Raw genomic sequence first — 27,952 nt, forward strand, 5'->3', positions numbered from 1 at the left:
AGCAGTGGTGCCCTGGGGAAGAGGCGCTGGCTGTCCACTCTACCTACTCCTCTTAATATCTTGTATACCTCTATCATGTCTCCTCTCATCCTCCTCCTCTCCAAAGAGTAAAGCCCTAGCTCCCTTAATCTCTGATTGCAATGCATACTCTCTAAACCAGGCAGCATCCTGGTAAATCTCCTCTGTACCCTTTCCAATGCTTCCACACCCTTCCTATAGTGAGGGCCCAGAATTGGACACAATACTCCAAGTGTGACCTAACCAGAGTTTCATAGAGCTGCATCATTACCTCGCGACTCTTAAACTCTGTCCCTCAACTTATGAATGGTAACACCCCATAAGCTTTCTTAACTACCCTATCTGCCTGTGAGGCAACTTTCAGGGATCTGTGGACATGTACCCCCAGATCCTTCTGCTCCTCCACACTATCAAGTATCCTGCCATTTACTTTGTACTCTGCCTTGGAGTTTGTCCTTCCAAAGTGTACCACCTCACACTTCTCCGGGTTGAAATCCATCTACCACTTCTCAGCCCACTTCTGCATCCTATCAATGTCTCTCTGCAATCTTTGACAATCCTCTACACTATCTATAACACCACCAACCTTTGTATCATCTGCAAACTTGCCAACCCACCCTTCTACCCCCACATCCAGCTCGTTAATAAAAATCACGAAAAGTAGAGGTCCTAGAACCAATGCTTGTGGTTCTGGTCACAACTAGTCACAACCCTCCAATCTGAAAGTACTTCCTCCACTACGACCCTCTGCTTTCTGCAGGCAAGCCAATTCTGAATCCACTTGGCTAAACTTCCCTGCATCCCATGCATTCTGACTTTCTGAATAAGCCTACCATAATGCTCCCCCCTTGACTTTCACCAGTCCTGCTTCTTGAACTTCTGGTAATGCTACTCTTTACTTCGCCCCCTCCCCCCTCCATGTCTCACCCATTACCAGCCACCTTGTTCTTCTTTTTCCCCTCCCCCACCTTCTTACTTATTTTTCCCCTTCCTTTCCAATCCTGAAGTAGGGTCTCAGCCCGAAACATTGACTGTTTACTCTTTTCCATAGATTCTGCATGACCTGCTGAGTTTCTCCAGCATATAGTGTGTGTTGATTTGGATTTCCAGCATCTGCAGATTTTCTCATTTATAGAATTTGTTTCACCAGGTAATTGGGAAAAAAAATTGATCATAGCACTCAAGACTATGTGCTGAGTACAGCTCAAATGCTATCTATAAATTCACAGATGACACCACATGTTGTCAGTAAAAGCTCAGATGCCATCAAGGAGGCATACAAGAATGAGATGGATTGACTGGTTGCGTGGTGTCTCAACAGGAACCTCACACTTGACAATAACAAGACCAGGGATGACCCCTCAATGAGAACTGATGTATCGTTCTTAGCTTCAAGTGTCTGGGTGTCAACATCTCTGAAGGTCTATCCTGGGTCAACGTATTGATGCAAGCATGAAGGAATGACACCAGTCCTACTTTGTTGGGTGTTTGAGATTTAGTATGTCACCAAAGACACTTGCAAGTTTCTATAGGTGTATGGTGGAAAGCATTCTGACAGGCTGCATTACAGCCTGGTGGGGAGACTCTAATGCAGAGAATCACAAAAGGCTGCAGAGAGTTGTAGACACAACCAGTTTAAACTGTGACACTACTCTCATTACCATGGAAGACAGCTTCAAGAAGAGGTGTCTCAGAAACATAGTATCCACCATTAAGGTTCCTCACCATCAGGACATGCTCTCGTCTTGTTACTACCATCAGGGAAGGGATACAAAAGTTTCAAGACTCATATTCGACAGTTTAGGAACAGTTTCTTCATTTCCATCACCAGATTTCAGAATGGTCCATAAAAACAATCTCATTTCTGATTTTTTATACTATTCGTTTATTTTGTAATTTATATAGAAAGCTTAGTAGTACTGCCACAACACACCAAAGTTCACATCATATAAGACAGTGATAATAAACCTGATTAAGACTTTATCACGAGAAATTGGTTTGGAGCTAATAATATGTACTTCGTTTAACTGTTCTAACGTACAGAGTAGATATAATAGGTACACAGAAATACATAAATAAATTATGTGACAAATAACCCATAATTTGCATCATACAGAATGTTTGAGCATCTCACTTTTCAAAGAGTGGCAAAAGTAGTTGAATGTTAAATCTCCCAAATGAAAGTAAAATAAAATCTCCTCAACTTTGTAATTTCAAGAAAATAACTACATTAAAACCAATTCACTCCTCGTTTGACTGTTCAGGAAATTCCCAAAGAGATGCATTGCAGGAAGCTTTGACAGCTTGGGGAACTTCAATAGTATTTCTTCATCAACACACACAAAATGCTGGCAGAATTCAGCATTTATGAAAATGAATGAATAGTCGACCCTTCATCAGGATAACAAGGGAAGGGGAAAGGAGTTAGAATAAGGTGGTCGGGGGAGGGGAAGGAGGACAACCTAGAAAGTGACAAGTGAAGCCAGGTGGATGGGGGATTAAATAAGAAGCTGGTAGGTGATAAGTGGAAAAGCTAAAGGGCTGGAGAAGAAGGAATCAGATAGGAGAGAAGAGTGGATCTTGTCAGAAAAAAGAGGTGGGACACCAGAGGGAGGTTATGGACAGTTGAGGAGAAGAGGTGAGAGGCCAGAGCAAGAGAACAGAAAAACTGCAAAGGGGAGGGTGGGAATTACTGGAAGGAGAAATCAATGTTCATGCCATCAGGTTGAATGCTACCAAGACAAAACATGAGGTGTTTCTCCTTCAACCCGCAATTGCTTCATCATGGCACATGGACCAACACGCCAGAAAGGGAAAGGAGATAGGATTTGAAATGATTGGGCACCAAGAAATTCCACTTTTTGCAGATGGAGCAAAGGTGCTCAACAAAACTGCCCCCAATCTACATTGGATCAATGAAAAAGCAGGCATAGCTGAGGGTCAAGTGAGTGCCCATTGCTAGACCTTAAGTTTGGAGAAAGTGGAGGAGCCAAAGGAAAAATTGTTGAGGAAGCAGACCAGTTCCACCAGCTGGAGGGTGGTGGTGGTAGAAGGGAATTGGTCGGGTCTGTTGTCGAGAAAGAAGCAGGGAGCTTTAAGGCCTTCTTGATGGGGGAGAAAGAAGAGTATTGGAGCTGGACATCCATGGTGACAGTGAGTCAATTAGGGCCCAGGAATTCAAAGTTTTTGAGGAAATGAGAGCATGTGAAGTGTCATGCATGTAGGTCGGAAGGGACTGAACCAAGGGAGATAAAATGGAATCAAAGTATATGGACAGAAGTTCATTTGGGACTGGTGCAGGCAGAAACGGTGGCCCTACCCAGACAGTCTGATTTGTGGATCTTGGGTAGGAGGTAGGAACGAGCAGTGTTGGGTAAGTTAGCTATGAGCTTGGTGGACGTGGATGGACAGTCTCCAGCTATGAGCTTGGCAACGGAGTTGGAGACAATTTTCTGATGGTCTTGAGTGAGGTCCAGGGTCCTCTTCAAGGGACAAGAGGAGCTGTCTGAGAGTTGTTGCCTGCACTTAGCAAGGTAGAGGTCAGTCTATCACACTGCAACAGCACACGCTTTGTCTGCGGGTTTGATAATGATGGCAAGGTTGGTGTGGAGAGGGTGGAGGGAAGTGTTCAGAGAGATTAATTTTTGAGGAGTAGAGAGGAGTGCTAAAGTCAAGCTGGTTGATGTCTCATCAACAACAGAGATAAAAAGAAGTCCACAGCAGAAGAGGAGGAGACTTTGAGATGGGTGAAGAGATTATCAATGCAGGGTGGGGAATTCTTGCCAAAGAAGTGAGCTAGGGCAACAGACAAGGAGCTCAGTATCATGGTGGATGAGGAACTCATTGAAGTGCAGGCAAAGGCCCTTGCTGAGGACAGAACTTTCCATCTCAGAGAGGAGAAAGTCAGGGGGGATGGAGAAGCCAGCAGGGATTAGAGCTGGATGCAGGGATGGGGAGGGGGTGGGGAAAGAGAATTGGTGGCATTAGAGGAGAGGGTACATTTTCATCAATACTACTCCTAACCAAACTTTCCTAGCAAAGAAGCTAAAGTACAATTAAGTGCATAGTTCTAGAAATCCGTTTAAGTGTACATTCTTATGGCAGGTGAACACTTCACTCCACTCCAAACCATGTGTGAAAGCACAAGAATCTACTTAATATACTAACATTTCATGTACTCAATGTGTTGAATAATGACCACAAAAAAAAAAAAAAATAGGAGATTCTAAATCATTTTCAGTAAGGGAGGATTAGAATCCAGTAAGAGAGAAGGAAATTTTCCAGGTCTGGGGATCACGCCCAAATCTATGCGATATCCAATAATCCTGAAATAGTATGAGCATTAAGTTTAGCACTAATAACTAAGAATTTTTTTTAAAAAAGTTAACACAGTACATCTAGAAAAACATTTTAGTAAATAAAGCTTGAACTTGTACTGTTAAATTGGGTATTCAACCCATACTGTTGACTTACATCTTCCGCACTTACTGCCAAGACACTTCTACTTTTTTTCATTATGAAAATAACTGGGATTCTACAGTTCCAGCACTTCTATTTCAGAGAAGCAGATTGCCAGCTCCTTACAAGTTCATGTATCCCCTGTAACAAAGCAACAATAAACACATCAGAATAAAATTACTATCAATCATATTAAGGCTTAATATTTCCAAGTTAAATTTGAAACTTTAGGAAAGATAAAAACTACCAGAAAATATTTGAAGGAGCAAAAAAAAATTAGATACATTCTGTGATTTGTGATTTCTGTGATGGAATTAATTGAAAAACATTAAGTACATATGCTTAAAAATTACAGTTTTAAATACTCATGTCTATTTATTCTTCGATATAAAATAAATATAATGCAAAGGTTCATAACACTGCACATACTGTCCTCCGTGGTCATATTCTTTGCAACCTTTAGTAAATACTAGAGTTCAGACCTTCAGCTGTTTCAGTTTGTGCCTTGAAAAATAGATTAACAAAAGCTCTAATCTCCAATTTTATTCACGGCACCTTTCACTATGACCCTGCTTACATCAGGAATCAGTGCAATAAGTTGAAACCAACAACCCATGGTCAAAAATTCCAATTAAAAATCCTTTATCTAAATACACACAGCAGTCTGATTGATTCAGAAGAGCAAACTCAATACTTGTTCTGTCCAACACCCTCCAGAGACCTTCCATTCACCATGACCATCCTATCCTGCTTCAGCTTCTTGAAATGCAAAAAACCTCACGCTCATCTAAATTGAATGCCTTCTGCCTTCCTCAGCCTGCTTACAGAGCTGATTGAGATCCCCGATAAGCCTAAGGAACTAGAAGAGCAAAAGAGGATGATAAAGTTGATAATAGTTCTGACATAGAATAAGAAAGCAAAGAAATATAAAAAGTATGAAAAAGGATACTGAGAGCTTCTGCGAGCAAGAGATAATGACGAAACTATAGAGTACATAGGTCCGCCCAAGAGATACAGGCAAGTAAAGCAACTGGATCAAGAGAATAGCTCATTCCTTAAACCAACATCTTTAACAATCCTCATGGAAGTTACATAAACACATCAGAAATTGAGGAGAACCAAAGGTATAAAGAGAATGAAGAAAGGGGGAAAAAAATGAGAAAGTATGTTACGTAAAAAAAGCAAAAGCCCAAAATATCAGTGATGTTAATGGTTTTCATCCTGGTATTTTAGAGATGACTATCATATTCCCTCATCTTCAGTCCGTTACTTTTTCCACCCATCTCCTTACAGCTTCTTATTTCATCCTACTTCCCCACCCACCTTCCCCCCAACCTATCACCTTCCAGCCTGTACTCATTCTCTCTCCTCACCACTTTATTCCGACTTCTACCTCCTTCCTTTCTAGTCCTGGCCAAAACATCAACTGTGGTCCAACACATAATTCTCCAAAACTTTGGCCATCTCCAGCAGAATACCACCATCAACCAGATCTTTCCCTCCCCACCACTTTCTGCTTTCCGCAGGGATCACTCCCTACACAGCTCCCTTGTCCATTCACCCCCTCCACTGATCTCCCTCTCGGTACTTATCCTTGCAAACAGAACAAGTGCCACACCTGCCCCTACACCTCCTCCCTCACTACCATTCAGGGCCCCAGATAGTCCTTCCAGGTGAGTTGACACTTCACCCATGAGTCCTGTTGGAGTCATCTACTGTATCCAGTGCTGCCTTCTGTGTATCGGTGAGACCCAATGTAGACTGGGAAACTGCTTCACCGATCACCTACATGCCATCCACCAGAAAAAGCTGGATCCCTCAGTGGCCACCTACTTTAATTCCACTTCCCATTCCAACATGTCAGTTTATGGCTTCCTCTACTATCACAATGAGGCCTCACTCAGGTTGGAGAGAGCAACACGTTATATTCTGTCTGGTTAGCCTCCAACTGGATGGCATGAGCATTGATTTCTCGAACACCCTCCCCCTCCATCATTCCCATCCCCTTTTCCCCCTCTTACCTTATCTCCTTGTCTGCCCACCGTCTCTCTCTGGTGCTCCTCCTTCTTTTCTTTCTCCCATAGCCTTCTGTCATCTATTAGATTCCCCCCTCTCCAGCCCTGTATCTCTTTCGCCAATCAACTTCCCAACTCTTTACTTCCTCCCTCCCAGTTTCATCTACTACTTTGTAGTTTATCTCTTCCCTCCCCCCACCCTCTAACTCTGACTCCTCATCTTTTTTTTCTCCTGTCCTGCTGAAAGATCGCAGCCCAAAACATCGACTGTACTCTTTTCCATAGGTGCTGTCTGTCCTGCTGGGTTTCTCCAGCATTTTGTATGTTTGCTGTTTATTCCTCTCCATAGATGCTGCTTGCCTTACTGATATCATCCAGCATTTTGTTTGCACTGCTCAAGATTTCCAAAATATCTGGAAAACCTTTTATGCTCATCATAGAGATGGGGTTGGTAGTGGTAGGAAACACATTATAATGGATGAAGTTCAATTAAAAAGACACCAGGAATAACATGAGCTATTTTCAGAATTCCGTCACTAGAACCTGAAAAGCAAAAATAAAACTGCCAACAACTTAGAAAGAATAAACACGAGAAAGTCTGCAAATGCTGGAAATCCAAAGCAACACACGTACACACAAAATGCTGGAGGAACTCAGCAGGTCAGGCAACATCTATTGAAATGAATAAACAGTCAAAATTTCAGGCAGAGACCCTTCATCGGGATTGGAAAGGAACAGGGATTCTGGACTCTGACTCTAATTCATCATTATTTGAGATATGGCCCACTATGGTGGTGTCATCCGCAAACTTGTAGATGGAGTTATAGCATAATCCGGCATGAATATACAGGGAGTAGAGGGCTGAGGAAGCAAATACATGTAGCACCAACATCTAGAGTAATCTTGCCAGAAGTGTTGCTTCCTATTCTTACTGACAGGTCTGTTGGTTCGGAAGTCAAAGATCTAATTGCAGGGCAGTGTTGCTGAGACACCCAGGGTCCAGAGCTTGTAGTCAATAAATAGAAGTCTGACACAGGTGTTTTAATTGACAACAACTTTCATCCTTATCAATCTAAACAGAGTGTTACAACTTTCCTAGAAATGCAAAGTCCAGAAACTATTCCAGCTGTGGTACCATAGCAGAAGTTCAGTACGTTTACCTTTTTTGTACCCTAACTCTATAAAAACAGAGAAAGATGGATCTCATGTGCCACTACACTTTTTCAATTTCTTGCATCATTTTTGGAGAGTTACTAACCTATAACTCCTGATTCAGTCCTTTAATTCTATACTTTTAGACCAAAATTAATCACTTTTCACTTTACATGAAAATGAAAATTAATTCATATATGTTATTCCTAGATTGTGGATGTCATTGGAGGTGGCGGGGGGGGGGGGGGGGGACATTTATTGCCCAGTCCTAACTGTCCTCAAATGAATTGCATGACTATTTCAAACAGCAGTATAGAGTGGATCATATTGCTGAGGAAACACCAGGCAAGAATGTTAGTTTTTTTCCGAGAACTTGCAATGAATGGGATGGATATTTAAGTGATAGTCAAGAGGCTTTGTGCTCACTATTACTGACAACAGCTTTTCATTCCATGTGTATTTGGTTACTTGAATACAAATACCTCAGCTGTCTTGGTGACATACAAATACACTTCAAATGAACAGTAATTCAGGATTCCAAAGAAAAGCCCGGCTGCCCAAGAAGACCTGACTAAGAATCAGTTGCACATCTGGCACAAAAAGATTCACAAACTTCTTGGCCCATGACAACCGTGGTCAATTCAAGTTAGTTCAAGTGCACAGATGCTAAAAATGTTTTTGTCTTCTGCAGTGATAAATAGAATGAGTATGCATTTACATTTTTGGCCCTCTTGATTTCTCTCTTAAGCTGGGTCTTAAACTTCTACATCTGTCAAAGGATTCATTTGTACACAGCTGCTGAAATACCACTTGACTCCAACTACACTGATTTGGCTAACGACAATGGTGTCATCAGCAAATTTAAATATGGCATTGGAACTGTGACTAGCCTCACAGTCATAAGAATACAATGATTAGAGTGGGGGCTAGGCACACAGCTTTGTGGTGCACCTGTGCTGATGGAGATCATGTCGGAGTTGTTGCTGCCAGTTCAAGCTGACTGGGGCCAGCAAGTGAGAAAGTCAAGGATCTAGTTGTACAAGGAGGTATTGAGGCCTAGGTCTTCAGAATCAGATCAGGTTTATTATCATCAGCGTGTGACATGAAATTTGTTAACTTAGCAGCAACAGCTCAATGCAAAACATAATCTTGCAGAGAGAGAAATAATAATAAAAATAAAACATAATTGATTTACTTTTTATGTACATTGAATAGATTTTTTTAAATGTGCAAAAATGGAAATACTGTATATTTTTTATAAAAGTGAGGTAGTGTCCAAAGCTTCAACGTCCATTTAGGAGTTTTGAGGTGATAATAGTATTGAATACCACACTGTAGCCAGTGAAGAGCATCCTGATGTATGCACCTTCCCTGCCCAGGGTTCCAGGGTTGAGTGAAGAGCCAATGAAATAGCATCTGGCGTTGACCTGTTGTGACGGTAGGCAAATTGCAGTAGATCCAAGTTGATTCTGAGGCAGGAACTGATTAAGTTTCATCACCAACCTCTAAAAGCACTTCATCACAGTGGATGCACTGCAAGTGCTTCTGGATGATGGTCATTGAGGCAGATCAGCATGTTCTTCTCAGGCATCGGTATAATTGAAGCCCGCGGTTACCTCAGACTGCCGAAACAAGAGGTTAAAGATATCACTGAATCATCACAGGTCTCCAGTACTCATCCAGATACCCTGTCTGGGCTGGAAGCTTTTCTTGGGTGTACCCTCCTGAAGGATGCTCACACAAAGTCTTCAGAGAGTGAAATCACAGGGTCAAAGTACAAAGTGAATTTATCATCAAAGGACATGTGCGTCACCATTACTACAGATTAATGTTCTTACGGGCTTACTCAATAAACACATAATAGAATAATAAGCATAATAGAATCAGTGAAAGATCACATCAATGTGGGGCTCAACCAGTGTGCAATGGACAAAAAACTCTGCAAATACAAAAAGGAAATAATAAAAACATCGAGAACATGAAATGAAGAGCCTTGAAAGTGAGTACATTGGTTCCGGGAACATTCCAATGATGGCTCAACAGACTGATGGTTGAGAGGTAATAACTGTTCCTGAACCTGGTGGTGTGAGCCTTGAGGCCTCTGTACCTTCTGATGGCAGTACTGAGAAGAAAGCATGTCCTGAGTGGTGGGGGTCCCCGATGACGGATGCTGCTTTTCTGCAACAACACTTTGTACAGGTGTGCTTAATGGTGGGGAGGCCTTTACTCACAAGGCACTGGGTCATATCCACCACTTTTTGTGTGGTTTTCCATTCAAGGGAGTTGATAGATCCATACCAGGCTATGATACAAAATACTCTCCAGTACACATCTATAGAAGTCTGTCAATGTTTTTGACGCCATGCTGAATCTTCACAAATTTCTAAGAAAGTTAAGGTGTTGCTGTGCTTCCTTTGTAATTTCACTTAGGGCTCAGGAGAGGTCCTCCAAAATAATAACTCAGAGGAATTTAACGTTGCTGACTTCTCCACCTCTGATCCTCCAATGACTGGCTCATGGACCTTTGGTTTCCTCCTATAGAAGTCAATAATCAGCTCCTTGGTCATGCTATCATTGAGTGAGAGGTTGTGGATATAGCACCACTCAGCCAGGTTTTCAAACTTCCTCCTACATGTTGACTCATCACCACCTCTGATTCAGACTATGACAGTAGTGTTGTCACTAAATCTGAATATGGCATTGCAGCTGTGCTTAGCCACACAGTCATAAGCGTAAGACGAATAGAGCAGGGGGCTAAGTACAGAGCATTGTGGTGCACTTGCGCTGATTAAGATTGTGGAGATGTTGCCAATCTGAACTGAATGGGGTCTACAAGTGAGGAAATAGAGGATCCAATTGCACAAGGAGGCATTGAGTGCAAGGCCTTGAACCTCGTTGATTAGTTTTGAGCAGGGTCACTGGGAGCTGTGGCAGCTCGTGAAGGTGCCTCCATGTTTTGACGGTCAAACTGAGCATAAAATGCATTGAGTTCATCTGAGAGTGACCCAATTTATTTCTACTTTAGAAAGCTAACTCAAAATCTAAACTCATACTAGTTTGAATGTTATTAAACTACTGTTATTTGTAAAACACTTGAGAACACAGACAATTAAAACATACCTGGATCTTCACTAGACTATTCTAATGGCTGAAAACATCAACTTGAAATTATTGCCATAGAAACCTAAAACACAAATTTTCCCAAAATGGGATTCAACACTTCACATTAATGAGGCACCAATCAGGTATTTCAAACTGGTATCAATGATCACAACTAAATTTACAGCTGTTATATTCGTTCTACAATCACCATTGTCTGTCAAGTTCATCAGGGTTCTGGCCTTTGACTCTTTGCACTTCACCTATAGAGAATCATTCAAAGACACAAGAGGAGTTCTCATGTACACACAAAAAGTCCCTCTTTGAACCACCTGACTAACATCAGCTAATACCTTTTCATTCTCAGAGTCCATTATATCCTGAACATACCTCAGATAAATGATAGAAACAAAAATAAGTGCCTGTTGTAAATAGTTAATGTATTACTCAGTTAAAGTTTGAGGGTATCTATTTACATGGAAATCATTAACCTAGCTTCACTATGAAATATAATATCAAATACATTTCCTCTTTAGTAATTTATTTAATAAAACATCAATAATATACAAGGTGTCAGAGCTTAATTTTAAGGAGGGATTGGATCAACTAAACAAGACGTCAAAAGAGAGAGACAACAGGAATGCAATGTATGGGATCAGCCTTGATTGAGCTAAATGGCATAACACTCAAATGCACTGAACACTCCACTCCTCATCCTGTTTCCAAATCTCCTTTTAGAAATTACTACACTCTATTTTAGAAACATTTAACAATTTTGAACAAAGGTTTGCAAGGGGTAATATTTAGCATGGTTAACTACATTACTGGGTATATTCTAATCAGACAATAAAAACTAATGTTTAATATCTAGAACATTTACAAGTTGAAAGTTAAATGTTAATGAAGACACTGACATAGAAGATTCCATGGCCACAAAAGAAGAAAATTAAATCATCCTTGCAATGGTAGCCACCCAAACAATAATTGATCTACACTATACTGTCATAGTCAAAGTCACATACCACTACTGCACAGAAGAACACCCTTCGGCCCATCTAGTCCATGCCAAGCCATTAACCTGCTTGGTCCCATTGACCTGCACCAGTACATAGCCCTGCCATCCATGTACTTATTCAAACTTCTCTTAAATGTTGAAATTAAACCTGCATCTACCACTTCCACTGTCAGCTCATTCCACACTCTCATCACCCTGAATGAAGAAGTTCCCCCTTATGTTCCCTTTTCAACCTTAACCCATGATGTCTAGTCTCATCAGACCTCAGTGGAAAAAGCTTGCTTGCTTTTAATCTATACCTCTCATAATTTTGCATATCTTTATCAAAACTCCCATTATCCTAGGCTTTAGGAAATAAAATCCCAACCTATTCAATCTTTTCCTATAACTCAGATCCCCAAGTCCTGGCAACATTCTTGTAAGTTTTCTCTGCACTCTTTCAAACTTATTGATGTCTTTCATCGGGGTAGATGACTAGAACTGTATAAAGCACTCCAAATTAAGCCTCACCAACATCTTATACAACTTCCACATAACACCCCAACTAAGCTTTCTTTACAACCCTATCTACCTGTGATGGCACTTCCAAGGAATTATTGATCCTTCTGTTCTACCACATTCTTCGGTGCCCTGCCACTTACCATGCAAGTCCTCCCCTAGTTTGTCTCTGTATTAAATGCTATCTCCCATTCTTCAGCCCATTTTTCCAGCTGGTCCAGATCCCACTGCAAACTTTGATAAACTTCCTTGCTGTCCAATACACCCCAAGCTTGTTGTCATCTGCAAATTTGCTGATCCAGTTTACCACATTATCATCCAGATCACTGATATAGATTACAACAACACCCACCCCTGCAGCATTCCACTAGTTACAGACCTCCAGTCAGAGAGGCAATCATCTACTATCACCCTGTGGTTTCCCTCGTGAAGCCAATGTCTCATCCAATTTACTATCTCATATTGAACGCTAAGCGAATGAACCTTCTTGACCAACTTCCCATATGGCACCTTGTCAAAGGCCTTTCTCAAGAGCATGTAGACAACATCCACTACTTCGCCTTCCACTACTTCGCCTTCAACAACATTCCTGGTAACATACCTCAAAAGCTCTCCAAGATAGCTTAGACATGACCTACCATGCACAGAACAATATTGACTATCCCTGATCAGTCCCTGGCTATCCAATATTATATATCCAGTCCCTGAGAATACCTTCCAATAATTTACCCACTACTGATGTCAGGTTTACTGGCCCATAATTTCCTGGCTTATTCTTAGAGCCCTTCTTAAACAATGGAACATTAGGATCCAGTGCTTTCACAGCATATACTCCTCTTGGGCTTCCAGCTGGGTACAGGTATCGATTTCAACCGACATTTCGATGACAAACTGCATCTTCATCAGGAATGATGCCTGGACACATCTAGTCTGGTGGTATTTATACCCTGTCGTTCATTGCTCCTGATTGGTTAGTCCCTGTCCAATCAGAATGACAACAAGGTGAAGAAAATCAAATGGGTCCTTAAAAGGTCTGATGGAAAAACCAGGAAACTTAACAATTAGGAAGAATCTGTTGATACTGCTTGTCTTCCCCGACATTTCCATGGTTTTTGGAAGGATCACCAGGATTCTGAAGAAATACTGGATGAATACCACCCATAAACCCTTAAGGAAACTCAAATCACAGCTTATGTAGGTGAAAGATGACCTGGGAATCAGGACGTTGCCATTTACAGGATTCCCTGTGAATGTGGAGCAGTGTATCAACAGACAGATGGGACAGATGGTGGAAACCTGCATCAAGGATCACAGGAAGTGTATCCGTTTTGGGTTACCCGGAGAAATTGGAGGTAGCAAAACATTGAATTCGCAATGGTCATAGGATTGACCTCAACAGCAAAAAAACTAATGTGCTGTGCCAATGGGTTTTGGGACCACCTGGCGAAGGAAGCCATTGAAATAAAACTAGAGGATAAGAATTTTCACAAAAACAAAGGTCTCACTCCAAGCAAGAACTGGAATTCAATTGTAAACAAGGTGGGACAGCAGAAACCTGATTGGATCAGGACTAACCAAGGGAGGGGATGGACTACAGGGGTATAAATACCACCAGATTAGACATACCCAGACATCATCCTTGATGAAGATGGCAGAGGTTGTCATCGAAACTTCGTTTAAACTCAATACCTGTACCCAGCTGGAAGCCCAAGAATAGTTATTCAGGACAACATTAGGTGTCCTCCAATCTTCTCTCACCTCACCAGTGACTAGGGATGTTCTAAATATCTCTGCAGGGTTCCTGCAATTTCTGAACTTGCCTCCCACAGGGTCCAAGTAACAGCATGTCAGCCCTGGGTACAGGAGATCTAGTATCACATGCCCCCTAGTTGGGACCTCTATGTACTGATGAAGGAAACTTTCCTGAACACATTTAATGAACTCTATCCTATCCTGTCCTTTCACAGATTGGGAGTTCCAATCAATAGGTAGAAAGTTAAAAATCAGCTACTATCACAACCTTACGTTTTCTGAAACGGTCTGCAATCTTGCTACAAATTTGCTCCTCTAAATCCCATGGACTGTTGGATGGTCTATAATAGAATTTCATTGATATGGTCATCCTTTCCTTATTCCTCAGTTCCACCCATACAGCCTCAGCACATGAACTCTCCAACCTGTCCTATCTGAGTAGTGTTATGATATTTTCCCTGACTAGTAATGTCATCCTTTCCCCTTTATTCTCTCCTGCTCTATCATGTCTAAAACAACAGAACCTTGGGATGCTGAGCCGCCAGTCCTGTCCCTTCTGCAGCCAAGTCTCACTAATGTCTACAATGTCATAATTCCACGTGCTGATCCATGTCCTAAGCTGATCTGCATTTCCAACAATACTCCTGGCATTGAAATATACACAACTGTGAAATTCAGTCCTACCATGCTCAATCTTTCAATTCATAAATTCACATGTAGGCTTAGCAACACATTTCCCATCCACTCCACTATCTGCTCTGGCACTTTGGCTCCCTTCACTCTGCAACTCCAGTTTAAAGCCCCCGTGCAGCACAAGCAAACCTTCCCACATGGAGACAAGCCCCACCTCCCTCCAGTTCAGGTGCAGATACAGATGTATTAAAATAGTGAAAGTAAATGCAACAGCAAAGAACTAATTCGCATGCAATAAGCAAAAGCATTACTAGTCTACAGTTCAAAACAAAGGCAATGCATTGGAAAATTATAATTAAATGGGTATTTAAAGAGTGAATAGTGATAAGTATCTGTCTTTACTTCATTGGTGGGAATTGGAGTGTAGAACATTATACTGATGTGAAACAATTTTCATAGACACTCCAAAATCCTAAAAATAAAATAGCACAGCTGGTATAAATTTGCCCTGTCAATTATTGAAGCACTAGCATCTCTCTATAACACTAGATAGGAAATATCTGAATTTACTCAAGACCACAATGGATAGGAAAATCAGGCCATTCAGTCCATTGAGTCTGCTCTGCCATTTCATCATGGATGACCCATTTTCCCTCTCAAACGCATTCTCCTGCTTTCTCCCTGTAACCTTTCACGCCATGATTGATCAAGAACCTATCAACCTCTGCCTTAAATACAAACAGTACAACCAATGACCTGGTCTCCACATCGGCCCATGGCAACAAATTCTACAGATTCACTACCCTCTGGCAAAAGAAATTCCTTTTAATCTCCATACTGAATGGACGTCCCTGTATACTGAGGCTTTGCCCTTTGGTCCTACACCTCCCCACTATAGGGAACACTATACTTCTATCTGAGTCAGGTATTATAAAAAACAAGAAAGAAGAATCAACCAGTGCTCAGTGGAGAAAATGCTTCAGAATTAATCCAAAGGTACGCAACAAGTAGCTACACTCAAAACCCATTGGTTTAGAACAGAGCCAATAAAAGCAATCCTTACACTCTGACTTTGACTTCCTTTAGAGTTCCCCACTGTACAAGCAGAAGTACTGAATTCACTTGATTTCTGTAAGTTTTTGTAACAAAACATTTAAGGTTGTAAGGTGGAGGATTACAAATACCTGGGGATACGAATTGACAATAAACTGGACTGGTCAAAGAACACTGAGGCTGTCTACAAGAAGGGTCAGAGCCGTCTCTATTTCCTGAGGAGACTGAGGTCCTTTAACATCTGCTGGACGATGCTGAGGATGTTCTACGAGTGAGTCTGTGGTGGCCAGCGCTATCATGTTTGCTGTTGTGTGCTAGGACAGCAGGCTGAGGGTGGAAGACACCAACAGAATCAACAAACTCATTCGTAAGGCCAGTGATGTTGTGGGGATGGAACCGAACTCTTTCACGGTGGTGTCTGAAAAGAGGATGCTGCCTAAGTTGCATGCCATCTTGGGCAATGTCTCCCATCCACTACATAATGTACTGGGTGGGCACAGGAGTACATTCAGCCAGAGACTCATTCCACTGAGATGCAATACTGAGTGTCATAGGAAGTCATTCCTGCCTGTGGCCATCAAACTTCACAACTCCTCCCATGGAGGGTCAGACACCCTGAGCCAATAGGCTGGTCCTGGACTTATTTCATAATTTACTGGCATAATTTACATATTACTATTTAACTACTTATGGTTCTATTACTATTTATTATTTATGGAGCAACTGTAACGAAAACCAATTTCCCCCAGGATTAATAAAGTATGACTATGAATGAAAAGTAATACAAGCCGGTAAAACACAAAACAATTGATATTGAAACAGTCAAAGTAAATTACATGGCAGTGCTTGTTTTTAAGGAATTACTTATAAATTTGACACATTGGATAAAATATTAATCTAAGTCCAAAATCCAAATTTAAACTTAGGACTCTTCTTCATATGTTAAGTCAGATCTGGCAATCTTTTCACAATTGTTTTTAATTCAAGTATTTAATCTTTTTACTTTGAAAAACAGTAATATCTTTCAACATGAAAAATAGATAATGAACACTTCAGCTTTGTTATTTATTACATTAGTGGCATCAGTGGGCATGTTTTGCTAAGATAATCACAGCTTTGTAATTACACAAACATATATTTTTGAAGTTTGTATTAAAAGGTCCACTTTAGTGAATAATGAAAATTTTAAAGGAAAACTACAATTTCTGTAGTTCCCTTCAAATAATTTACAACCAGTAATGCCCCAGCTCCAGTGCTCTCCCATAACATGTAAGTTAAAAATTTTCTTCCATTGACAGGGAATTGACAATTATAGTATCACCTCTGCAATTTCTTTAATAAAAATCTTAGAAACACCAACACAACTAATGCTATTTATTTCTGCAGACAGTGTCATCTTAACCAGATTTTTCCCAATTTACACCCAAAGAAATTTTATCTCTATAATAGAAAACATCAACTTAGTTTTGACTTAACTTCGAGTCAGGAATGTGATAGAATACTCTTCATGGATGACTCCAGCTTCGACATTCAAGCGGCTGTATATACAGAACATGTATCACTCAAATCATACAGAGCACAACAGTATCCCATACACAACCACTCACTCACTACACCACTGATGCACAGTAGAGGCTGCACACAGCATTGGCAGGATGCATTTCAGCAATTCCCTCAAACTCTTCAGATAGCCTCTTCCAACCACAACCTCTATCAGCTCATAGGACCAGTGCATGTGAATACCACCAATCTTACAGTTGCATTCCAAGCCACACACACCATATTGAGTTCTAAATATTTCACTATTCCTTCACCATTGCTACGTCAAAATCCTGAAACTCTCTCCAATAGCATTGTAGGCATACCCACACTCAAGTACTGCTGTGATTCAAGGCAGTAGCTCATTACCACCCTCTTAATAGTCAATCTGCTAAACCCATATGCACACATTTATATAAAAATTATGCAATTACATTCATTGGGAGTGGTATGTGTCAAACATCCCTCAAATTCCAGTAGAGTGGGTAAAATTTCCTCTGATCAAAGATGAATACCGAAACACCACAGTAGTGGAGTGTCAGATTACGGACTAGATCATGCTCTCCCAGCACTGCAATCTCCCCCCACCAGGATTCAGCTGGCCTACATGAAATGTGCTAATCGTACCAGTTCACAGTATCCTGGACCTTCAGCAACACATATTCAGCAGTAGCAGTGGAGCAGTGAGGAGACCTCATTCTCTCACTACTACTGAGAAACTCAACTGGTAACAAAGCTTCACTCCCAGTTTTGCCAACAGTAAAAGACACCAAGGAATTCTAAATTTATTCAAGTCCCTGACATTGAGATATTATAACCTATATGGAATACAAACTGAAGAATCTTTATAAACAAAATAAGAACTCAAAATAATTATAACTATTAATCTAGCATCAAAAGCAAAAATAACTTTCTCTTTTGGCCTCCTAATCCCAAATCCAACAATTCCCATCAAAATTAACAAATTCCTGAAACCTATACCCCAGGTTGGGCCACCAGCCTAACACCAAGCTATCTTAGAAAGACTAGGCTCAGTCATTAGCATGTACAATCCAACAACAGAGCAAAATGACAAAATTGGTTCTCTGAACCAGTCAGTAACTTCAGGAATTATCACATTTCGCAATGTATGCGCAAAAATCTAGGTTTTGGTGTCTTTAAATGACAGTAGTTCCGAATTAGATAGCAAGCTCCAACCTATAAACCCAGACTTCCTTACGTCTGCTATTTACTGCCACAGCTCAATTTCTGCACACCACAAATCACATCTGTTCCGTTTGACCTGCGTTTGAGAAAATATTAAAAACTTACTATGATTAGTTCAAAAGTCTCTGGAAAATCCATCCCTAGACCTTAAAACATGACCCAGTAAACTGTCAGAGATAAAAAAAAACTGGGAGAAATTCATAATCTGCATTGAAGGTTAATTCCAAACCTCAATAGGAGATCAAGTTTTCTACATGCAGCTCCTTTTGGCTTAAATAGGGTGGATACCAAAATCCTTTCCCATAACATTTGTTTAAAACCAGGGGCATAGTTTTACAATGAGGAGTGGGGGGAGGGTGTTGGGAGTAGGCTTGTGGGGGAGGGCGGAGGGCAATGGGGAAATCTGAGGGGGAAAAAAATCATCCAGGTGATTTCAATTTGTACTGTACTGCCTGAGCAGGAGGCTTGGAATTGCCAAGACATCTAAAGGCTATGGAACAAATGCTGATAAATGCAACAGGTGGCTATTTGATGGTTGGCATGGAGAAGGTGGTTAAATGGTACATCTAAATGGTTCATTTATCCATTTATCAATGGTCATCTTCCGTAAGGAGATGAAGATCAAGTTGCATATAGTATACACACTTTGATATTAAGTGTGCTTTGAACTTTGTTTCATTACTATGCTGTGTGAATTTACATAAGGAATTTCACATTTGACTAATTACTGGAATTCTTTGAGGATGCAACAATAGGAAAATGCAGATATAATTAGATGCAATTTTACGATGTCCCAAACAGGTCAGAGAACACAGAATTAGGGTAATATATTGGCACAGGCTAAGAATTATTATCAGATGCAAACAGAGTGAACAAATCAATGTGCTCAGGTTTGCAGGCTGTGACTGGTAGAATACCACAAACATAGCTGTTTGTACCACAACTATTCATGAACTACAATCATCAGTTTGGCCAAGGACATCAAATGCCATAATTCTATCTTCGCTAATAATACAAAGCTAGGTGGTATCGCAAGTATGGAGGAGGATGCAATGAGGCTTCAAGAAGATGTACATAAACTAACCGAGTGGGAAGGAACATGACTAAAGCAATGTAGTGTCAAAAATATCAAGTTATCCATTGTGAGGCAAAACAATAGGAAAGCAGAATTTTCTGCAGAATGGGGAAAGATTAAGTAGGATTGATTCAAAGTAACCTAGGTGCCCAAGAGACAAATTGCTGAAAACCAACCCACAGGTCAGAGTCATATTTGTACATCATGGAAACAGGATCTTTGGCCAGTCTGTGCCAACCATCAAATGCCCATTTACAATAATCCCATTATTTCTGTTTAATTCACCCACATCCCCCTCAAGTCTCCCCAGGTTCCACAGCATATCTACACAAAATAGGTCAATTAACATATCAATGGATCATGCAGCCACGGGGAAAAACCTGCAAACTCCACACAGACAGAGCAGCAATCAAGTTTGCTTAAGCTGTGTGGCATGAGTTTTGCTGGCTACACTACTGCAGAGCAATCAATTATCGAGGCAAATGGTATGTTGACTTCTGTTACACGAGATTAAAAAACAGGAGTAAAGATGTCCTGCAGTCTATACAGGCTTGCCGACATCACACCTACAATATGTAACTTTGGACTCTTTATTAAAAAATTATATACTTGAACGGTGCATTCATGGGACAAGCTGCTGAGATGCCAAGTATGCTCTTCGAGAAAAGGTTGAGTAGATGAGGACTATATTTTCTTGTGGTGAAAAGAACGAGGGGGACAGATCACTGGAACGTGCCCCATTCTTACAAGGACCGACAAGCTGGATATAGGACAACTCACGGATCCCAATCCGGGCTCAGCCTCAGAAGGATTGAGATATGGAGAAATTTCTTCATTTAGAGCAGAGGTTCCCAACCTTTTTTATGCCATGGATCCCTACCATTAACCAAGCAGTCATTTGACCCCAGTTGGGAACCCCTGACTTAGAGGGTGTCAATCAGTGGAGTTTCGTACTCTGGTATGCAGAGAAGGCTCAGCCACTAAAACATAAATCAATAGATTTCCAGATATTAAAGGAATTGATTAATATGGCAATGATGCTGTAAGAATGGCACTGAGGTTTAAAAACTCAGGCATGATTTTGAAAAGAAGCTGAGCAGGCTTGATCAATAATTTGGCTTACTCCTGCCCCTTTGTTCTCATATTCCAAACTCTTTGTATTATACACATCCAGGGCCATTGCCCTCAAACCCATATGGATTCCGTGTTCCATTCAGTGCACGTCATACCATTTTTTATCCATAAATCAATCTTCTAGAATTGGCCAATTATAGCAATTCATACACAACCAACTGCTATTTATTGTCCTTATCACAGGTCTTAAACATGCAATCAATTTGTGTCAACCACAAGCCTACAAATGGTACATCCAAAACTGTACTTGTAAAGTATTATAGTAAAATAAATGAGACACAAGGCAATTATCAAAAAGTAATAAATTTTCAACCCCATGATTACAATTTTGTGGCTTTTGTCTGTGCATTAATAACTACTGTAGCAGATCAAATATATCAAAGTTGCTTCATCCAGCCTACATTGTTTTTACCTGAATACTTGCTTCCTTTATCATAGTAAACTCCTTCGTTCAGCTTAAACTGAAGGATGTCAAAACCAAAATGATTAGAGTTCCACACTTGACAATTATATCACAATCAACTGCTGTAACTGCCAATGTTATGTAAAACGTAAATCTATTTTGTACTGCATTTTGTGTCCAATATTCTCACATTCACTGCAAACAAAGCTGAATACTGCATAACAAGCACACACACCTGTCAAAAATTCATCCATTGACAGAAAGAAACTTAAAACTTACTACATTGATAGGTTTGCCTGCTGCTGGAAAGGCTAATATTTATGTTTCACCATTTACTCCTTGAAAAAGCAGTGGATTCCCACCTTCTTAAACTGCCTCAAGTTCCAATTGTAAGGTTCTTCAACAACATCACTAGATGGGAGGTTATAGAATTTTGATCATGACCAAAGAAGAAACAAGTGATATGTCCAAGTTGGCGTACTGGGCAACTTGGAAGGAACTCAGGTGAGATGTTCCTTTGAGCCTGTTGTCCTAACTGATGTGGGAGCTGCTTGCTGTGCTCGAGTATTTTGTAAGTGGTGCAATACAGCCATGCTGTTTCTTGATGGGAAGACTACATGGTTTTAAGGCAAGGGACTACTGTGTCATTGAAATAGGTTGTTTTGTATAAATTTTGTTGTTTCTTGGTTCAGCTGCAATTATTCAGACAAGTAGAGGATTTTACATCATGTTTCTGACTGGTTCCAAGAAAACGACTGAAGCTAAAGTACTTCCGCAGCAGATCCAGGCAGGTTTCTAAAATATCAATGAAGATGGTTGCTAGATGAAGAAGGAACATTAATGATGGGGTATTTGGCAATTGTGATGCAATTGTGCAATAAGCACAGATGTCTGAACTCTCTGGTTGGAGCTGGAGTTTGCCCAATGCATACAATGAGAATATGACTTGTCACTGATCCCTTCGACCTACACTACACGCAGGTGCTTCTTTCTATACATTTGTGGAACTCCCACCATTGCTACGTTTTCATATGACATTACACTCCATTAACATCCCACAGATATCTGGACTATTCCTCTTCTCACCCTGTCTCTTGCAAAAACGCCATCCCCTTCTCGCAATTCCTCCGTCTCCGCCGCATCTGCTCTCAGGATAAGGCTTTTCATTCTAGGACGAGGGAGATGTCTTCCTTTTTTAAAGAAAGGGGCTTCCCTTCCTCCACTATCAACTCTGCTCTTAAACGCATCGCCCCCATTTCACGTACATCTGCTCTCACTCCATCCTCTCGCCATCCCACTAGGAATTGGGTTCCCCTGGTCCTCACCTACCACCCCACCAGCCTCCAGGTCCAACATATTATTCTCCGTAACTTCCGCCACCTCCAACGGGATCCCACCACTAAGCACATCTTTCCCTCCCCCCCACCTCTCTGCATTCCGCAGGGATCGCTCCCTACGCAACTCCCTTGTCCATTCGTCCCCCCCATCCCTCCCCACTGATCTCCCCCTGGCACTTATCCGTGTAAGCGGAACAAGTGCTACACATGCCCTTACACTTCCTCCCTTACCACCATTCAGGGCCCCAAACAGTCCTTCCAGGTGAGGCAACACTTCACCTGTGAGTTGACTGGGGTGATATACTGCGTCCAGTGCTCCCGATGTGGCCTTTTATATATTGGCGAGACCCGACACAGACTGGGAGACCGCTTTGCTGAACATCTACGCTCTGTCCGCCAGAGAAAGCAGGATCTCCCAGTGGCCACACATTTTAATTCCACATCCCATTCCCATTCTGACATGTCCATCCACAGCCTCCTCTACTGTAAAGATGAAGCCACACTCAGGTTGGAGGAACAACACCTTATATTCCGTCTGGGTAGCCTCCAACCTGATGGCATGAACATCGACTTCTCTAACTTCCGCTAAGGCCCCACCTCCCCCTTGTACCCCATCTGTTACTCATTTTTATGCACACATTCTTTCTCTCACTCTCCTTTGTCTCCCTCTGTCCCTCTGAATATACCTCTTGCCCATCCTCTGGGTCCCCCCCCCGCCTTGTCTTTCTTCCCGGACCTCCTGTCCCATGATCCTCTCGTATCCCCTTTTGCCTATCACCTGTCCAGCTCTTGGCTCTATCCCTCCCCCTCCTGTCTTCTCCTATCATTTTGGATCTCCCCCTCCCCCTCCAACTTTCAAATCCCTTACTCACTCTTCCTTCAGTTAGTCCTGACGAAGGGTCTCGGCCTGAAACATCGACTGCACCTCTTCCTACAGATGCTGCCTGGCCTGCTGCGTTCACCAGCAACTTTGATGTGTGTTGCTTGAATTTCCAGCATCTGCAGAATTCTTGTTGATTACACTCCATTATTTGCTTTTACTCCCTCACATGCCCAAGGAATATTGCTGGCACCACAGTACGGGATACTCATTCTCGTATGAACAATTATCACCCTGTTGCATTCTGCAGTTCAACAACTTACTGGAACCATGAACAAAGGTCAAGTATCAAGTGCAAATTGGATCTGTCTATTCAACCAAACACATAGAATAAAAATACCAAACCTTATAGGCCTTAAAATGGCTACAGCAAGATCAAGTTAAAAATAATACTTCTACTGTTCTTATGCAGTCTTCCAGGATAGAGGATGACTCTTTCATCCCATTTCTGTGGATTTGGAGATTACTGATGAGGCCAGTGCAAAAACCACAGAATCTTTCACAGGAAGTGCCTGACTTCAGAGGCCGATGGGTAGCTTGTAAGCTGAAACTCGTTCTGGTAGACAATGAACAATCTTGAGGCTCTTGATACCATGCTCAAAGTACCCTCTCCATTTGGGTCACAGAATCTGCAGTTAGTAGAGATATTGCAGTTTTGGTAGGCTTTGAGAATATCCATGAATATTTTCAGTTGGACAGATGAAAATAACTTTCCAAATCAGGGCTCCAAATAGTGTCCACTTCTGAGGTCCTATACTACATATTCAATATAGTCAGCCTGACAGAGCTGAATACAACAGGAACTTCAATAATGGAGATGCTGGCTTAGAAGAAGATGTAGGTGTCAATTTGATCATCTTCGTAGTGGATTTTGAAGATTTTGGAAAGATTTTAGTGGCATCTTTCGCATCTGCTATTAGTACACAAGTTTGATGAAGGTTGATATGTTGGAAGTTTTCAAAATGAAGAATGATCGGGTATTGAAGTTTAATTTTTATTTTGATGATGAAATTATGAAGGATAGCATAATCAGACTTTCCCCCCAATTGCATCAAATCCAATCCTAGAATGACTGACGTTTTGAAATAATTTTTAAAGAATATGCTAATATATGCAAAGTGGGAAAATGTGCTGATGTGAGAGCAAATATATTCCTAACCAAAAAGTATTTAACAGAATGGTGAGGATTAGCAACAAATGCTGTCTTGTCAATGACAAGATCCACAAAATAATAGTTTTTTTAAAAAAATGGCAAGCAACAGACTATCATGAACTTTCAATTTATGTTAATTACATTTTCCAAAAGTATTTTAAATTAAGCCAAATAAATAGCTGTTATGAGTTTTATTGTTAAGTTTTATATCAGTAGAAAGACATAATTCTAAGTTGGTCAGTATGCTTTGTGGTTTATGGTCAGAAAAAGCATTAAACATGTGCAGTTTATCAGACCATTAACCCACTTAGGATTAAAAAGAAATCACTTAGTGAAGCATCACTACAGTTAAATAATTCCATCCGCAAGCTCAAAAGATCATTTAGGGTGTTGAGAGAAAATGGAGGAAAACTGGGATAGAAGTCCACCATAATATTTTCAAGGAAAAACTAACCTCTTAACGCTGCTGCACTCTCTGTAAGAAGAGCCCATTTTTCCCACATCATTAGAAAGAATAGTAGCAATTCAGGAATACAGTATTATTCTCAACTAGAAACCAACTGTTGAGCCCTGTCCAAACCTACAGTATCCTCAGTCAAGCATCTGCCATAAAATGTGAGAAATTCACAATATTTCTTTTTTTTTTAAATCAACAAAATTACTCCATTAGGGAGAGTATAAACTACAGATACTGGTAACCTCTATAGCCAACCTTGTAAAAAGACAGCATAGACAGGTATGTCCGATTCAGAACTCTATATATAGATTGTAATAAAGAGTAAATCATCTACTTGCTGTCTTAACCCTGTCCCTACCACACTTTTGAAAGACTCTTTTAGTAGAGTTTTCAATTCTGCTGGAAAATTTATTACCATATCCCTTGAAACTGGAGTTTTTCCAGATGCCTTCAAAATGGTGGCTGGCAGACCTCTACTTAAATAGACAAACCTTGAGAGTAAGGTACTCACTGACCACTGTTCTACATAAAATCTTACACAAAGTAAGACATAACGTCTCCTACACAAGATCCTTAAGCAAGTCATCTTCAGCCAACTCTACTTTCTGAATAAGAACAATATTCTAGAAAAGTTTCAGTCAACTTTAAGAGCAAACCACAGCACAGAGATGGCTCTTACCAAAATTGTCAGCAATCTTGATGCCAACAGGGTCTCTGTTCTAATTCTACAAGATCTAAGTGATGCCTTTGACAAAATTGACCACAACATACTCCTAGGTTGCCTTGAGAACCGGATTGGCCACTCTAGTAGCACCCTCAGTTGGATTTATCTTGGAGAGAAAAAGCTTTGTCTGTCTTGGAGCCAATTTTCTAAGACATACAATATACCTTTTGGTGTTGCTCAGGGAAGCTGACCTGGGCCACTACTCTTCTCCTTACGCATGCTCTTCTTAGGAGACGTCATAGAGAGTACAACCTTGATTTCCACAGTTATGCAGATGACACACAATTGGCTATCTTCGTTCAACCTGATAATGATAATATCCCATTTTCTCTGACTTCCGGATGAGCAGTAGTTTTTGAAAACTAAATGGAGGTAAAACAAATACTTCTGTTGGTCCCAAAACCAAAAAGAGATCATATTCTTGATAAGCTTGGGGACTTAGCTTCCCTGTAAAATTAGTAACAAGCCTAGGTGTTATCCTTGATTCAGATTTGAGCTTTAAATCCTAGATAAAGGAAGTGACCAGGGCAGCATTTCTACACTTAAGAAATATTAGAAAGGCATCTGTTTCTGTCATGTAATGAAGCAGAAAAACTAATCCACACTTTTATATTGAATAGACTAGATTACTGCAACTTTTTACTGGCTTTACAAAGCAACCTATTGACAAACTTCAACTTATTTAGAATGCTACTGCTAGACTTTTAACCAAAACCGGGAATGAGACAGTATATCACTCACATTCTAACTACTCTGCATCAACTTCCCATAGCTTTTAGGAATTTATTTTAAAGCTCTCTTACCTGTTTTAAAGCTCTCAATGGTCTGGGACTGCAGTACATCACAGAATCAATTTCATTTTATAACCCTGCTTGAGCTTTCAAGTCTTCTTCTGCTGGTCTCTTGAACTTAAGCAATCTCCTCAAACGATAACTGTCAGGTCAGCTTTTTGTAACTACTCTCCTAAACTGTGGAACTCGATACCTAAAACTATAAGTGATGCAGATTTAGTTGAATCTTTTAAATGCCAGCTCAAAACTTATTTACAGTATTTAACCTTGCTTTTGACTAACATCGTGTCATCTTTTATTTTCAGTCTCATATCATCCTATTGGAAATCACTTTGAATTACAGTGTTTGTATGAAAAGTATTAGATAAATACATTAATAAAAGTTACTTTTGGGAATATAGTCATTTACTTGACAGTAATTTTAATGAATATTTTTTGCAGTAATGCCTTTGTTATCTCCAAATACTAAATGCAAATTCATGCAGCTGATCCAATCAAACAGAAAGTGACAAATGTGGCAGTGTTTATGGGTTAGCTGTACCAGGAAAGTGAAATCTATGTTTGATAACAAATAGATCAAAAGGCCAATTTGTCACTTGTACAAAGACATACAATAGATTTTAGTAAACAAGTCATGTATAACAGCCTTGGCGTAACCCAGCTTCTTAGAACAGACTAATAATTGTGTGCTGAGCCTGTTGTATACCTGTGCTCCAGAGCAAGATTGCAGTAATTTGTGGCATCTTGCTCTTTTATTATTCTGTTATAAAAGACAATTTGTTATACTGAGGTCATTTGGTCTATGGCTAGGAGCATCTGTGGTGTAAACATTTAGAAAGGATCAATGCTAACGACACACTTTTAATACAACAGATCTAATAGAGGAAAAACAGATGAGATTACCAGAAAAAAATAGTTTATTACTGTCACTCTAATGTGATCTATATTTTTAATAAAAGAAATCTAATTTTGAAAAAAAAGGCTTCATTGGGAATATAGAATAGAAGATAAAATGAAGTAACATACAATGGGAATATTAACCTGAACGAATAATCCACTTAAAAGTTCTACCACAGGAAAGAGGATCGGCTATTTGTCCTTTGTTCCATCATTCAATTAGATCAGGGTTGACCTAATTTTGTTCAAAGAGTTTTCATCTCTCATCCTTACTGAGCTTGGATAAATGAAAATCAATAAAACTCATCTGATATTAAAAACTGACGTAGCATCATATGTCATAAATGAAAGAGAAATTCATGGGTGTGTCAAAAGGTTCTGAATTTAGATTGAACCTAAACTCTCAAGCTGAATTGCTGGAAAATATAGCATGATTTTAGGTTTAAACATTTCAATAAGTTTACTTATAGAGAGTTGTTTCTTTCTTTAAAATAAATCAGTGCTTCAGACTTTCAAAAATTCTTCTTTTTGCATTTACTCTTACCCAACTGACTCACAATTCTAAATCTGTTGTTTTGAACGCAGCTCACAGCACTGCAAGAAATGGCCTACAGCAAAAACCCAAGTTACAAGGAAAAAGCTCATAACAATAAAAAAAAATTG

The 27,952-nt window shown here is 40.4% G+C and overlaps 1 protein-coding gene across 2 annotated transcripts in view; it reads right to left on the reverse strand.

The window, feature by feature from the left end:
- The window catches only part of pde4ba (phosphodiesterase 4B, cAMP-specific a), a 620,274-nt gene that overhangs the window by 497,418 nt on the left and 94,904 nt on the right, over window positions 1–27,952 (reverse strand). For both annotated transcript variants that reach the window (XM_072273878.1, XM_072273877.1), the window contains exon 2: window positions 4,492–4,617. In XM_072273878.1, coding sequence (XP_072129979.1) covers window positions 4,492–4,533 — 42 coding nt within the window. In that variant the 5' untranslated portion in view covers window positions 4,534–4,617. The remainder of the gene's footprint in view (window positions 1–4,491; window positions 4,618–27,952) is intronic.

This window comes from Mobula birostris, chromosome 12 (genome assembly GCF_030028105.1).
Source record: "Mobula birostris isolate sMobBir1 chromosome 12, sMobBir1.hap1, whole genome shotgun sequence".
Lineage (NCBI taxonomy): Eukaryota > Metazoa > Chordata > Chondrichthyes > Myliobatiformes > Myliobatidae > Mobula > Mobula birostris.